At 43.6% G+C, this 16,172-nt stretch overlaps 1 protein-coding gene across 1 annotated transcript; it reads left to right on the forward strand.

Annotated features, from left to right (window-relative positions):
- The first annotated feature begins 1,305 nt into the window (after positions 1-1,305).
- On the forward strand, positions 1,306-15,142 carry epha2a (eph receptor A2 a). Its single transcript, XM_048254849.1, has 17 exons — positions 1,306-1,467; positions 2,330-2,397; positions 2,972-3,641; positions 8,413-8,568; positions 8,829-9,158; positions 9,478-9,605; positions 9,868-10,045; positions 10,346-10,448; positions 10,561-10,616; positions 10,746-10,868; positions 10,994-11,179; positions 11,331-11,392; positions 11,482-11,691; positions 12,454-12,603; positions 12,949-13,142; positions 13,567-13,722; positions 14,168-15,142. The coding sequence occupies exons 1-17, from the start codon at positions 1,383-1,385 to the stop codon at positions 14,274-14,276; spliced, it is 2,964 nt and encodes a 987-aa protein (XP_048110806.1). The 5' UTR covers positions 1,306-1,382; the 3' UTR covers positions 14,277-15,142.
- Positions 15,143-16,172: the final 1,030 nt, after the last annotated feature.

Below are 16,172 nucleotides of genomic sequence, written 5' to 3' on the forward strand. Positions count from 1 at the left end.
CTCAAACGAAGACGAGCCATTCTCCAAGTGTTTGGGCACCCTGCTACCGTTCAGATACACTGCGTGCACTCAGCCGTTTCATTCACTAATGTTCTGCACCGATGCAGTCTGTGTGTGTGTGTGTATGTATGTATATGTGCCTGTGTGTGTTTGTGTGTGTGTGTGTGTGTGTGTGTGTGAGCATCTCATGCAAGTAAGTATATGCTATTTCTGAGGCACTAAGCATTTCTCCTCAAGGAGACAGTGATGGATGCAATGTTAATATTCATGATAAGGGGACGCTTTAACCAACTTTGTTTAGCTGCTGTGCTCGAGGCTTGGTTAATGTGTGTCGTGTCACTGTCACCTGTGGCGCAGCTGCCTAGCCTGTTGGTCAGCTTCTCTATAATGCTAGTATAAAGATGGGATAAAACTTCTCTCCGGGTCTGTAGCTGATGAATATTTATAATTGCTGTCGGACTACCGCTAGCCTCTGACACCCTTGTGTAGATGTCAGCCTCGTGTTTGACTCCCAGGTCAAGAGATTCGGAGAGCTCCTTAAGATTGTTGCACAATAGGGACTTGACTCAAAGATTCCTGAAGGTTGCTAGGCGATGCCATTGTGTGCACATTGCGCTGTCTACATATTCATAGCCCTTGAAGTCATTAGTAGTCATTCATTCATACAGGCACACCCACTTGACCCCTTCCCCCTGTTACCGTGGGAAAGCCTTATACAGGGTTGAACTGTTAAATATATATAACTTGTTAGGCATACACGATGATTCCAATCTGTCACATCAAGTAGGTGATATATGATGTGAGGGAATATAAGAGGCAAAAGTAATTCACTTGAATAAAAGCCTATGCTCAGTTACTGCCTTACTTCTATAATGCTCAGGTTAAGCACGTGTAGGTGGTTAGGTAGGTTTGGCTGAACAATTACAACACAGTCTATTTCTCTTTTTTTATAGTAGGTAGGCTAGGTTGTGTTGCCTAGGCCTATATGCCTTTACAATATTGATCTGAAAATAAATATTGTGCATAAAAGGAAAGTGACAAAGTTAACTTAAAAGTTAACAAAATAGGCCTAATGTTTATTATTGCTTTTTTCCATTAAAAAACTTTCCTCTGAAACTAAATGTACAAGGGTCTCTCACACTCATATGAATCAGTGCTGTGAATGGGCTAATGTTAGGCTATCTCAAAAACCGCAGGTGCAAATCTCCGCCCCCACGTCCCATATAAGGAGTAAACACACATTCCATGAGGCGGGGTCGATGACGCCACGGTTCATGAGCTGTAGGGCTCGTGGACTAGACTGGGCGGAAAAGTTAGGAAGCTTTTCGGTAGAGTTGAACGTCGGATAGTCCGTCTCCGCAGAGGAATTAAACGTTACCAAAATGGATTCCGGCCGTGTACAGTTTTTCACTTTGTATATATTTGTATTTATTAACCAATTATTTATTGTCGTTCATGGAAAAGAAAGTAAGTAGCCTACGATTTTTGTTTGAATTATTTTTAATAGGAAAATACTGCTTTTCTGTTAACGTCCCACATGGACTTATGGACTAATGCCTAGGACATGTCCAGAGTGGTTCCGCGTTAGTCCTGTTTAGCTCTTTTCCCTTGTTGATTCAGTTGATGTAATGCGTTATAGCCTAATTATTAAAGTAGTCTATGATGATGTAGGTAGCTTATATGGAATATTTGTTTAGTTTGAGGATTTGTGCTATATTATTAAATAACTAAATGGTTGGCTTTATCTGTGGTATGTGGTCTCCTGACCAGTTTTGAGAAATGTTATGCAAATTCGAGGTGATATATATATAGGCCTAGGCCTAATTGCTAAACTATTTATTGTCATTGTCCCTTATAGCCTACCTGCAATTCCACCAATGTAAATTAGGCTACTACAATTATTTCTGTAAACTATTCCTGAGTAGGCTATCACCTGAGCACCTGTTGCAGATTTCAGCCTAGGCATGTAGCCTAACTGTTCTTATTAAACGTCGTGTCTTTGGAACTATTAGGCCAAGTTGGAATCGTTAGACCTTCTGAAAGTTTCAGATATTTAACCAGATGTTAAAATTAACCAGTTTGGTTTAGTTACATTTTAGTGTTTGAAAAGTGTCCATTGTGGAGAGAGTTTTATGTTTACGTGGGGATAAATCATTTATACTAGGACATCCATTTTTTTACACTGAGAAAACCTGGTATCTCTTTGAATCATGTTGAAACTTAAACCTCTTATCTCACATCCTGGCCGTATTTTGCTGTAAGATAGCTGTAAAGTTGTGTCCCCTTGATATATATATATATAAATGCTTTTGTTTTGTTTCTGCTTTAGATGTGCTGTTGGACATGAAGGCCTCAGGAGGAGATTTGGGCTGGCTGCCTTCACCTAGTGAGGAAGGGGTGAGTGTTCAACTCCAGACATCTGTTTGGTTTCACTATTCTTGCTTTCATTTTTGTTTCCAATTGGTCATCCTGATCCTTTCTTCAAACCTTTACCTCCATTTTACTTTGGGAAAATACCATTATGATGACAATGTAAACTACATAAACACAGCTCGGCTTAAAAAAAAAAAAAAAAAAAAAGTTGACAATAAAAGTTCTATGGATAACAACACTCAAAACATTTTAGTAAGAGCAAGGGGGCAAACAGTGTGTGAAGGGTGAGTCATATATTTTATTATCCATTTCCTTTTTGGAAAAAGGATATGACACATGGCACTAGTTCGCACATAAACCTCAGTCCCTGACCAAGAATGACAATGATATGAGTAGATTTGAGTAACTTCTTTCACTCACCCCCTGTGTGGCTGGGTCCTCCTTATGTGGCTTGGACACCTCATATCCACTTTAGCTATCTCAGTAATAACACCCTTACACCCCATTCTCCCTGACTCCTTGTCAGTAATACTGGGTTCCCTTCTGTGTCTCTCTATCAGTACTGATAGTCCCTGTTGTGTCTGTGTTTCCTCGGCAGTGGGAGATTGTGCAGACTGTGATCAATGGCTCCCTGCTCTACACGTATAGTGTGTGCAACGTGGCCAACGAGGGCGACCAGGACAACTGGCTGCGCACCACGTTCATCCAGCGGCGGCCAGACGTGTCGCGCATCTCCGTGGAGCTCCAGTTCATCGTGCGCGACTGCGGCACGTTCGACGGCAACCTGCCGTCGTGCCGCGAGACGTTCGGCCTGTACCTGGCCGAGTCAGACGTGGACGTGGGCACGAGTTTCCGTAAGGCCAACTTCCGCAAGGTGGCCACGGTGGCGCCCGACGAGGTGACCGCCGACCGGGGCGGGGGGAAAGCGGCACTGCGGGTCAACGTGGAGACGAAGACGGTGGGTCCACTCTCGCACCGCGGGTTCTACCTGGCCTTCCAGGACTCAGGAGCCTGCATTGCCCTCGTCTCTGTACGGGTCTTCTACACCATCTGTCCAGCCACCACCAAAGGCCTGGCGGCATTCCCTGAGAAGGTGGCGGGCACCACGGCGCTGGCAGTGGTGGAGGGCACCTGTGTGGAGAACGCTGTGCTGGCTGCCCAGGCGCCCTCGCCTCGGATGTACTGCACCTCTGAGGGCGACTGGGTGGTACCCGTGGGACAGTGCCAGTGTCGGGCTGGGTACCAACCTGTCGGTGACTCTTGTAATGGTAAGACCACTTTCCTTTATTTATTTCTATGACAACTGTACCTAACCCAAATCTCACATCTCATTTTGTTTTCCTGAATTTTTTCCCTTAATTTTTTCCCAACCACTTTTTTCTAATTACTGATTATGTTCTACTTATCTGGACTCCTTCACTCAATGAAGTATTTAACAGAGCTAAAGCTTAAACTGAAATGAAAAGTGTTATTCAAGTGGACTGGTTCTTGTGTTGAGGGCTCTGCATTTTTTTAAATCAAGTGCTTGGACTTGTTGTGTGTCAACAAATCTGACTTTAGAAAACCCTTCTTCAAGGACTCTTCTCTTTAGGTTTTCTTAAATCACCCTGTGGTGAAAAGCACTATTGTTTTTCCCTCGTCTCTGTGTGTGTGTGTGTGTGTGTGTGGTAATCCCCCTAAGTGGGATGCCATAGCGAGAACCCCTGGATGTGGAACTGTGAGAAAGAATGACTTAAGACTGATGGAATGCCAGTTATTTTCACACCCTGTCACCTGTCTGCTCAGAGTTTCCGCTCTGTCTTTTGTCAGGGATATCAGGTTCAGGTGAGGGCTTAAAACGCCAAAGGGTGGGGGAGGGACCCGCAACGGGCAGTTTTGTAGTGCCTTTGATCAGAGCTTTCTTCTTCTCTTGTTTCCTTTCTGTACTGACGACTGTGAAACTAGAGTAAGAACGAGAGAGAAGGAAAGAGAGAAAGAAAAAAGTGTGAGAAGGAAAGAGAGCCTCTGAGATAGAGTGAGCACAGGAGAGAAAAAAGAGAAAGAAAGAGAGAGAAAGAGAGAGATAAAGATAGGGAGAAGGATAGAGGCCCTCTGAGATAGAGTGAGTATGAGAAAGAATGAAGGAAAGAAAGAAAGAAAGAAAGAAAGGAAGGAAGGAAGGAAGGAAGGAAGGAAAAGAAGGAAGGAAGGGAGGAAGAAAGAAAGTGTGAGAAGGAAAAAGACCCTCTAGAATAGAGTGAGTACAAGAAAGAAAGAAAGAGAGAGAAAGAGAGAGAAGGATATAGGCCCTTTGTGATAGAGTGAGTATGAGAGAAATATTAAGAAAGGAAGAAAGAAAAAGTGTGAGAAGAAAAGACACCCTCGGAGATAGAGTGAGTATGAGAGAAAAAAAAAAAAGAGAGAGAGAAATAAAGGGAGAGAGAAGGAGAGACCCTGTGAAATAGCAGATGGTTAGAAGTCTTGAAGAGGTCGCCACCAAAAATGTAGGCGCTCCCATTCCAGCAAACCCACACTGATACATTTGTAGAATGCTATGCGTAGCATGTGGTGATATGGTTGGCTCGCAATGTCTCCTTACGCCAAGATAATATGAGTGGAATGACAGGGAGAGCAAACGTGAGAAAGGGAGGTCAGGTCTGTAATCTTCGGGTGTAGTTTGAGGCTTTCTGCTGGAATATGTTTCTCACACACACACACAGACATATCACACACACAGACACACACACACACAAAGACATCACACACGGTCTTCCATGAGTAAGACAGCTGTCATGAGTCAGTGCGTGTTACCTTAACATTATCTCTGCTGAGTGTTTGCCTGTTGCCATGGTTCAGAAACCACCAGATTACAGGGAGACAGTGGACAGGAGACACCTGGTTTCCCAACCACTGACTCACGCATCCTGTGAGGAAACCGACTTTCCTGGGCACAAGAGTTATGTTTCTGTGCTCTGTATGTCTTGGCTCGGCCGCATGTTATCTTGGATGTCCGTATGCCTGTGCAGCGTTCTGCTATACATTAACTGCCGTTGTAATGTCCCTTTGAACTGGAGGCAGTGTTTTGGTTAGAGGACTATGCTTTCGTTTATGCCCCTAGCATAAACACACAAGATATGCGACCTCATCCCGAAGATAAGAGTTAAAGTTACATTTCTTTAACTCAACAGAACAGGACTTAATTGTTGTATTCACCAGTCAATGTACAAGTCTCCAGCTTTGAACTGTAAAATCATTTACCTGACAGAAATGTTTGGAAAAAATCACTCCATGGTTAATATTCTTGGACATGTTCGTGAGATAGTGGGGCAGGTCCCGGAATGTCCACCTCACTCAACTGTTGGAATCAGCTGAATTTCACACCTGAAGCGGAAACAGGAGGGTGCCAGGAAGTTTGAAATTAAATAGGGGGATATGTGTTCCATCTCCGTTGATGCCAAGTGCCAAGGCATGGCCTTTATTAGCAGAAATGAAAACTCACAGGGGAACAATACACATAGCTGGTGTGTTCGTCTCTGGGTAATAATAGTGCTCAATGCGGCTTCACTGCCATTTTCCACGACTGTGCTGACTTTCTGGTCTCCTCTGACCTCTGTTGTTCCTCTGGTTTAACCAGAGACCCTTCTTCCCCACTGACCTCTGATCCTTTGGATGTAAAGCCACCTGCCTGACTTGAGCTGGCATCATTGTGAGTGGTTTGGCAGCAAGAGAATAGTGGGGAGGGGTCCGGGGTCTTTTCAGTCCTCTTTTCAGGGCAACATGATATATTATGTAGATCTCCCTGGTGCTGGGTGTTATTGCGTCCAAAGGTGTTGTTTGTTTTGGCCATCTAATTAGCGGAACAACTTAAATGGCTGCTGCTTTGATTATGTTTAATTTGCCCTGGCAACGAAGGAGTACAAACACAGAGTGCCCACTAGGATTTATTTTAAACTGAAGTGTAATGTGTGTCAATGTGTCAGTGTGAGGGAGAAAGAGAGAGAGAGAGAGAGAGAGAGAGAAGGACAGAGAGATTGTGTGTGTGTGTGTGTATGTGTGCGTGCGTGCATGAGTATTGGCCAGTTCAGTGACCATAACGGACCATCTGCCACAGTGGAAGCCAATCAGTTCAGCTAATCTCTGCCCACACGCGAGTTTCTGTGTTCTTCAGTGTTCTGGGGTGGAAATACACAGATTTGCTGTGAACTACACTATTAAAAGTATCCCTTAAAATAGACATGGGCTCTCCAGACTATCCCAAATGGTGGGGCTAACTAAGTAAGACAGGCTATTTTCCCACTCCCACACATTCCCCCATGTCCCACCATGTCTGTGTCCACCAACTCCAAATGTTCCTGGCTGAATATAGCCACTGTGTCCACAGCTGCCCATAAAGCGCGGGCAAGAACCATCACCAGAAAATAAAATAAAAAAAAACACGACATAGTGGCAGTGGTGTTGAGAAATAGCTTGAGTTGATCTTGTTGAGCATATCCTCCTCTATGTAATGCGGTAATAGACATGTAATTGTTGTTCAGACATGGTTTGTTTGACGTAATTTGATTGTGATGACAATATTTTTACATCTTCAACGCCAACACATATGATGTCAGTAGGACTTACCACCCACTCACTGCATGTAACTTTAAACCACTGACAGCATCTTGCACTTACTCACTCACTCACTTTAGCAATATAGAGTTCATCCTTTTCATTATGCTGCCACTGCTGGTTTGCTGCCAATTAAAAATGTTTTCATTTAATGCACAGCTGGAGAGCATGCCATAAAAATGGCAGACTTAATTGGCAGTAGCTACACAGAAGTGCTAACGACATTGCACTTTGAGGGTGTGTTTGAGTGTTTGAGAAGCCAGGGAGTTTCAGTTTGCCCAGTTTCTGAGCGCGTTGTCTGTGGAGATAGGGGCCTAAGCTCATCTCTTGTCTTATTTGTGTGAGCTTGCAAGTACCCCCATGGGGAAAACAAAAACAAATCTCCATCTCCGGGGAGAGCTTCTGTCACCAGGTCGTGAGACCCCCCCCTCTCTCCCTCTCTCTCTCGCCCCACCCGAAACCCCCTTCCCCCCACTTCTTGCCCACTCCCGCCGTTAGGGAGAGTCTCAATGTCTCCCAGCACCATACAGATGGGCTTTCTTTTTTGTGTAGGACTTGGGGGTCTGGGGAGTTTCCAGCAACGCCATTTTCAATGGTGTTCCACCCACCTTTATTGTCGAGCAATCACAGATTGGACATGATCTAAGGCCATTTTTTTCCTCCTTTTCCCATCAACATTCCTTCCACTTCCTGGCCGGACCTCACCTCTACCTCTCTCTCCCTCCCGTGTCCTGGTGTTGTTGGCGAAGGATTGTTGCCTTTTCTCACCCTGTCTTCCTCCGCTCCTCTCTCGCCCTGCTCCTGCTCCAACTTTGTTCTCGTCTGTCAGCATAGGAAGGAAGGGGGAAGGCAGGAAGGTCAAACAGACTTGCGGTGTCCTACTTCCTGTTTTGTCCATTCCCCTGCAGGCCTGGGCTTGCCGCGCAATGTTTGTCTTTTGTGTCTCTTGTAACACAGAGAGGAAGGCCAGTGTAATGATATGTTTATGCAGGACATGTATGTGTTATTTTACCAATGGACTCCCATAGAGAAATATCTGTTCCATCAGTGTTGGCCAGTCTCATTGTGTGAAGACCAAGAAGATGTTGTCTCAGTATGGAAATGTCCATGTTTGGTGGGGAGATTTATTCATTTGGGGCCCATAGATGACTTGACTACATGTTCTCTCCTAGCGACCATTTAGAGAGCGTCTCATTTTAGTTCAACAACTGTACTTGATGTACTTTTGTTAAGTTTGTTAATCAGGAATAGTGAAGCTAAATAATTACTGTATATGTGAAATAAGTATTAATGAATTCTGTGTTATCTCTAAACCATCCAATTGTCAGCACAGAGTGACTCAATTCCAAACCTTTGTTGTTTGTTCAGGGCACAGTTGTCCTAGCCCCTCCGAATGACTTCCTTGTTGAGTCACACTAACACACACCCTGCCCTGTGCATTCCTTCTTACAGCATGCCCGGCCGGATTCTTCAAGACCGTCATCTCGAACGCGCCCTGCGAGCCCTGTCCGGCCAACACCCAGCCCTCCAAGCCTGGCGCCCTCTTGTGTCAGTGCCTGGAAGGATTTTTCCGCACCCCCACAGATCTCCTGTCCTCACCTTGCTCCGGTGAGTACCTAACCTGCTGTCTGTTACAACTCAATAGTTTTCTCCATTCTTGATGTACTTTGGTTATAACTGGCGGTAAATATAACTTAAAAAAAAAAAACATTAAAAAACATTCAACTTTGCGATACTATGTGTAACATAGTGAATCAAACATGCACAAAATACTTGTGTTGAGTCTTTATTAACAACAATATTTTGTTCAAAGTATATTGTTTGATTATGTGTAATAATTATATTTAATAATTTCTCATCCCTAACAGCTCCTCCCAGCCCTCCTCGTGACGTGGTCGCCACTGCGCTCTCATCCAGTCGCCTCCAGCTGTCGTGGCGCCAGCCACAGGACACGGACGGACGCAGTGACCTCACGTACAGCGTGTCGTGCGAGCACTGCGAGGGTGGCCTGTGCGTGCCGTGCGGTGAGCGCGTGCACTTCGAGCCGCCGGCCTCCGGCTTGCGCGACACCATCGTGATGGTCAGCGACCTGGAGCCGCACCTTAACTACACCTTCACGGTGGAGGCTCACAGCGGTGTGTCTCGCTACAGCCTAGAGAGGGCAACCAGCAGCATCACCACCGTCCTGCACGACACAGGTGAGACTTGCACACAGGCACGCTCCTCATCACACTCTTCAATCAGTCCAGGTTTTTTTATTTTTTATCACAAAGACGATTTTCTTACATTTTCATTTGACATTTTCTTACATTTACTAAGTACTGAGTACTTTGCAGCATCAGTGAGCGAACATACTCAGTTAAGGGCTATGGTTTTGTGACTTTGTTTTGGTTTGTTTGAAACCACTCTGTACTGTTGTTATCCAGTTAAACAGACGACTGTTGTAAGTTTGTTGTCGAGATTTGTGTTAGTGGCTCGATTCTTTTCTCACCTGCTTCCTTCACTGAACTTCCTCAGAACCTCCGATGGTGACGTCCATTCGCCTGGACGATTACAGCCCCACAAGCCTTTCTTTGTCCTGGACTCTAGACCGCAGAGTGCATCCCCAATCAACCCATCGCTATGAACTCATGTACCGCAAGAAGGTAAGAACGAGTTACAAAATCCCACATTATACAGACCTATTCCGTAATGAACATCTGCGTAACCTTACAACCTTATATCTACCGTTAAGGATTCTAATGGAATAGTCTTATCTGGTCTTTCCTTCCTTTAATTCATTCTTTTCAACATTAGTTGTGACAATTTATCTATCAGTAGGATAAGACCCTTGAGAGGAACCATTTCTAAGGGAGTCCTTGACCTCTTGTTCCTTGCACTTCCTCATGTGTCGACGTGTGTTTGCAGGAGGACAGCAGTGAGCAGGAGTTTACCACGTACACAGTGCTAGTCCTGGACAGGAACTCAGTTCAGCTGAATGACCTCACCCCTGGGTCCAAGTACGTGTTCCGTGTTCAGACGCTCACACAAGACGGCCACCCGAGCAGCACTAGCCTGGAGTACCTGTATGAGACCCTTCCCATTGGTAAGTGGATATATCATGTATCTGTTCATCTGAACAACATGGTTTTAAATGTATTACTGTAGAAAGAAAGTCCATTTTGGTCTCTTGGCTTGTTCTCATCCTTAGAAAATGTTGCTGCTAAGGAATCTTGTCCTCTCTGGAGAACCTTAAAACGTTCCTCAGACGTTTAATCACTGTCTGATTTCAATAGGTCCCCTGAGAGCTGAAATAATTGAATGGCTTCATTGATAGTTGCTAATGATGGTCCTCATTTCACTTTTTAAATGTCGTTCCTGAATTGTGTTTGTATTTGTCTTACAGCAGAGTCTCAGGCCCAAAGCAGCTCAATGATCGTTATGGGAGCTGTGATGGGTGGTGCGATCATGCTGGTCATCGTTGTGGCAGTGTTGCTGATGCATAAAAGGTAATGAAGTGTTTTGTGCTTCCCACTTGCATTTTAGCTGGACTTGAAAACATTTCTTTTTTTTCCATAATCAAGAGCTCATTTGACACGTTTCTGATCTCCCCTTCTACAGACGACAAAATCTACGTGCAAGACAGAGACAGGAGGACAACTATTTCACCTGTGCAGGTAATGCATTCACCTGTGCAATTTTTTTTTCTAAGTTAGATCATTAGAATTAGTTTTCACGTGTAATATTTAGGGCTATGCAGCATATTCAGCAACCCAATGACATTTTCTGCTCTGTTAATGCTATAGAGAAGCATCCTCTTAAGACCTATGTGGATCCTCACACGTACGAAGACCCCAGCACAGCTGTGCTCAAATTCACCAGTGAGATTCACCCTGGCTTCATCACCAAACAGAAAGTCATCGGAGTCGGTAAGCAGAATGCAAAGTATTCCTGGTTCAGGAATTAGGGTTTTGCGTGGTAATTTGACTGTTGCCCAGACCAATGTATCATCTAGGTACAGGTGTTTTAATGCTTCTTGGCTTTTTGTGCACAGGTGAATTTGGCGAGGTGTTCCGTGGCATTCTGAAGAAGCCGGGGCGTGGCGAAGTGGCCGTGGCCATTAAGACACTGAAGCCTGGCTACACGGAGAAGCAGAGGCTGGACTTCCTGAGCGAGGCTAGCATCATGGGTCAGTTCGACCACCAGAACATCATCCACCTGGAGGGAGTCGTCACCAAGTGTAAGACACCACCACCACATTATATTTGTGTGAAATATAGTGGTAGAATAGGAAGCATACTTAGTACTTTGCTGTACTTCATTTTTTGTGCTTGCATACTATAGCTGTATACTTAAACACAATATATTCATATTGTATTTTTTTTTTTCAGTCAAACCTTCCATGATCATAACGGAATACATGGAGAACGGAGCTCTGGATATCTATCTGAGGGTATGTATTCTTACTTATGTGCTATTTATTTCATATAACATTATCACTTGTATGAACGACCTGCTCAAATCTCTCTCCCCTCCTCTCAGGACCACGATGGCGAGCTGTCTTCATACCAGCTGGTCGGCATGCTCAGTGGCATCGCTGCAGGCATGAAGTACCTCTCGGACATGAACTACGTCCACCGCGACCTGGCTGCCCGCAATGTGCTGGTGAACAGCAACCTGGAGTGCAAAGTGTCTGACTTTGGACTGTCCCGCGTGCTGGAGGATTACCCTGAAGGGACTTACACCACCACGGTATGTGTCACTGCGGGAAAACGGCACAGCCCAGAGTGTTATTTCACGTGTCACGTCCGAAGACATGTTATAATATAAACGTTTTTCCACTCCATACGCAAACACATTATGTTAGAGTTACATGGTGCATGTCTGCATGTCACAGAACATTCAAACATAGAGGTATAAAACGGTGAATCTGTGTTGGTCTTGTGGGTCACAGCATGAAAATGGCATAGCAGCACCATTTATAACACTATATTTGGTTAGTCTTTCACTTTTACAGATGGTTTGTATGAAGATAATTAGTAACACTATAACCATAAATTGTAAATGTCGTTTCACCAGATAGTTTGTTTATAATTTGAACATCTGTAAATAATCTATAAGGGACCATCCGAAAGAAGTGTGACCCACAATATAGACATGTTTCACTCCATGAACACATTTCATGTCAGGGTTGCACGAACATGAAAACAAACATGTACAAAGTTTGTACAGAGTACAAAACTGTGAACCTGTGTGGGCCTTGGCTTTATGATGGGACGATAGACTCTTTTATTGCTTGGCTTTTAAGATAGAACGTTTATAGGTCCTGTGGGGACTCCAAGCTCACTTTAATGAAGATACTGTACTATTTTTTAGTCTTTCACTGGCAACCGAACATTTATTGGATGTATGCCTCTGGGAAGCATCCTTTATTGTTGAGGCTCTCGCTGGCTCTGACCTCTCTGATCTTCTTCTCTCTCTCTCTCTCTCTCTGTCTATTTATCTCTCTCTCAGGGAGGAAAAATCCCCATCCGTTGGACAGCCCCAGAAGCCATTGCGTACAGGCAGTTCACCTCTGCCAGCGACGTGTGGAGCTTTGGCATTGTGATGTGGGAGGTCATGGCCTATGGAGAGAGGCCGTACTGGGACATGAGCAATCATGAGGTAAATATCACACCAGCATCGAGGCTCTAATTAAATAGAGAGTTTAATGGCTCTTGTGTTGTTTATGCTAGGTTTTTAGAGACGTAATATGCTTGCGTGTTTAATGAGGAAACCACAGATTGTGGTGAAAACAGCAGTCACCTGTTAAGTTTTTATAGCAAAAAAGACCACTTTGGATGAAAGCCTTGACTGCCTTTGAATTCCCGACCAGATGTTTCCATCAGTTCCATCAGAAAGGGTTTTTGCTCCATGTATGAGTTAACCCCCATGATGGAGGCAGCAAAGGCAAGCTGCTCCCGGGATGTGTCGGAGCTACTCTGACTCCTGCCTTCTTGCTTGTCTCAGGTGATGAAGGCCATTAACGAGGCGTTCCGCCTGCCCGCGCCCATGGACTGCCCCTCTGCCGTTTACCAGCTGATGCTGCAGTGCTGGCTCCACGACCGCTCCAAGCGTCCGCGCTTTGTGGACATTGTCAACGTGCTGAACAAACTGCAGACCAACCCAGAGTCCCTTAAAACCATTGCCGACTTTGATCCACGGTGAGAGTCACATTTATGTAGAATTACAATTGTATAACCTATAATATATAAAATGCTCATGAGGGTATTGAACACAAACATTTATGGTGCTATATATAGACATTGTCTGTATTATAAAGCTTGGCTGCCACTCACAGACTGTATTGCCTGTACCCTCAATGGTTAATTTCATACCATCTGTACTTTAACCTGGAACAGTTAGCTGTTGATATAGCAGCTAATTTAGTGCATTGAGCTATTAATAGCTTAATATTTGCAAGGTGGTTGTTCTTAAGCCTTATCTGACAAGATTAGAAGGACCGACATATTGTTATCATTTGTATTGTTATCAGCCGTATACCACACATGCTTTATCTATTGTTTGTCCCTGGTTATATCATGTAGCAACTAAACTTAATAGGCTACGTCTTATCTAATCTCTCAGGGTGTCTATTCGCCTGCCAAGTAGAAGTGGTGTTGGTGGTGCTCCCTTTAGAATGGTGGAGGAATGGCTCGAATCCATGAAGCTGTCTCAGTACAATGAGATGTTCGCCCGCGCTGGCATCACCACCATGGAGCAGGTGTTGCACTTAAAGTCAGAGTAAGTATCACACAGACAGACAGACATGTGCAGACATATCCCACCACATTCACAAAAACACACAGAGACAGACAGACATATCCCACCACATTTACAAAGACACACACAGACAGACATGCACAGACATATCCCACCATATTTACAAAGACACACACAGACAGACATGCACAGACATATCCCACCACATTTACAAAGACACACACAGACAGACATGCACAGACATATCCCACCACATTTACAATTGTTCATTTTTTGTTTCTTGGGATTGTTGACACTTTGAGCAGCTCTGCCAAATGAATGTGTATGTATTTGTATGTATTTTGTGTTTGTTCTTGTTAAGGCTTGGGGAAATTCCGTTGTGTAAATATTTTGTCCTAAAATCTCATCTTGCTCTCTCTCTCTCTCTCTCTCTCTCTCTCTCTCTCTCTCTCTCTCTCTATCTCAGGGACGTCAGGAACATCGGAGTGCAGTTGGCAGGCCATCAGAAGAAGATTGCCTACAGCATTCTGGGACTCCGGGACCAGTGTTGCACTCTGGACGTGTTCGCTGTCTGATCTCTCTGTCAGAGGTCCCCAGCGCGGGTCAGAAAACAGGCTGCCAACGCCATCCTACAGGGCCCACCCTGACACGGCCACAGTTAGCCCAGACAGGCCGTGCCTTCAGGTGGACCGCAGGAGATTTCAGGAACGTTACAAATGAAAGACATTTTCTTTTAACCCTTGACATTTATTTGTTGTGTGTACATATACTGTAATAACATTTTTATACTGAATATTTTTGTAACATTGTTTAGTGTCTATTGTTATTGTTAATGTGAATATTTTCATGACCAGACCATGAAGTGTCTTAAAAAAGGACCAGAAATGAAACTGGGGAAAGTGCAGTAGAAGTCTGTTTTTATGAATGACTTTATATGTGTGGTCTTGGTTTATATGTTATTGAGATTACCTTTGTTTTATGATGTCAAAGAAAAAAAAAAGATGTCCAATGATGTCCTCATGTGAAACTGAGTAAATGCATTTAATCAATGCGTGAGTACTTAAGAGGTTGACTGGACAGTCCAGTGATGGCATCATGACTGGATTGATTTGCAGCAATAATTCCTGAGCAGTATGAGAAGACCTTCGTTGATATTAGAATCACTCTTCAACGCTGTCATTTCTCTGTCTTTTCACAAGGGTCCAACTTATGTCTGTGTGCACATGATATTTACCTGAACTGTTCTGCCTGTCTGTACAGCTGTTTCATGCTGTAGCCGTGAAGCCATTTTGTGTCTGTTCAAGTGCAGATTTATTTAGTCACATACAGTAGGTGGAGAACATGAAGTGAAATAACATGTGAGATAGATAAGGATGGATGGATGGATAGTGGACCACTCATTCTTGGTTAATGCGTGACTGATGAACCATTTTTAAGGACAGAGGGACAACAGTATGTTAACCACTTACAAAATGTTAAAGAGATATGAAATTTCACTTTACTGGACATCATATGGCTAGTCCTGAACCACTGGGAAACATGCTTTCACATGCTTTTCCATTTGTCTTAATGCTGCTTGTTTACATAATTATTTAATATTTATTTTATGTTTTATTTATTTCTTGTTTTAAAATGTTGTTTGTAACTGTTGTATTGTAATGTATAATAAATAAATTTGTTAGTCTTTACACGATTCTGTTATTTGATAAACACACACTCGTAGACACAAACACATAGGCATCTCATAAGTGTGTCATAGACAGACACATACTGAGACATCTCATGAGTCTCTTACATGTATTATTATCTCAGCCAACCACAAAACAATTACTGTACACAGTTCAGTGAGTCCAGACACACATGTCAGTAGACCATATGAACAAAAGCAAGTATTCCAACACCACTGTCACAGACACGCTTTCCTAACTTCATTAGGGGACATGAAAGGGCAAAGGTTTAGTAACAAATATTATTTTGAGATATTAGTTAAAATTAAATTAGTCTAGACAAGAGAAGGGATATTTCTCAGGACTTGAAATGAAGATATATAATGAAAATGCAAGAATTCTCATTTTGTTGTTAAATGGAGCTAAATTATATCTAGGTGAAATAAGATGCTATAGGAGAGATCCTAGATCCTCCTCTCCTACTTGGGGACACAATGCTTAATATTTAGGAGACACATGCAGCCGTAGCCTAAGGCCGATAAGGGGGGTGGGGCCCGGGCTTTTTATGAATTATATTTTTTTCGCATATGCAGCGCTCAGATTAGGCCTAGCCTACTGTCGCATCTTGTTCGTGGAAAATATTTATGCCAACTATTTGACACAAAAGTATGTTGATACACGTAGCCTACGTTTTGTTGTGTTGATACGTTTATCCTTGCGTATTTTAAGTGGATATTAAAATATTGTTGCTTTTTAAGTGAGTATACGGCGTAGTCCTGCGTATCACGTAGTAGACTACTACAC

Source organism: Alosa alosa, chromosome 10 (assembly GCF_017589495.1).
Source record: "Alosa alosa isolate M-15738 ecotype Scorff River chromosome 10, AALO_Geno_1.1, whole genome shotgun sequence".
In the NCBI taxonomy this organism is placed as follows: Eukaryota; Metazoa; Chordata; class Actinopteri; order Clupeiformes; family Clupeidae; genus Alosa; species Alosa alosa.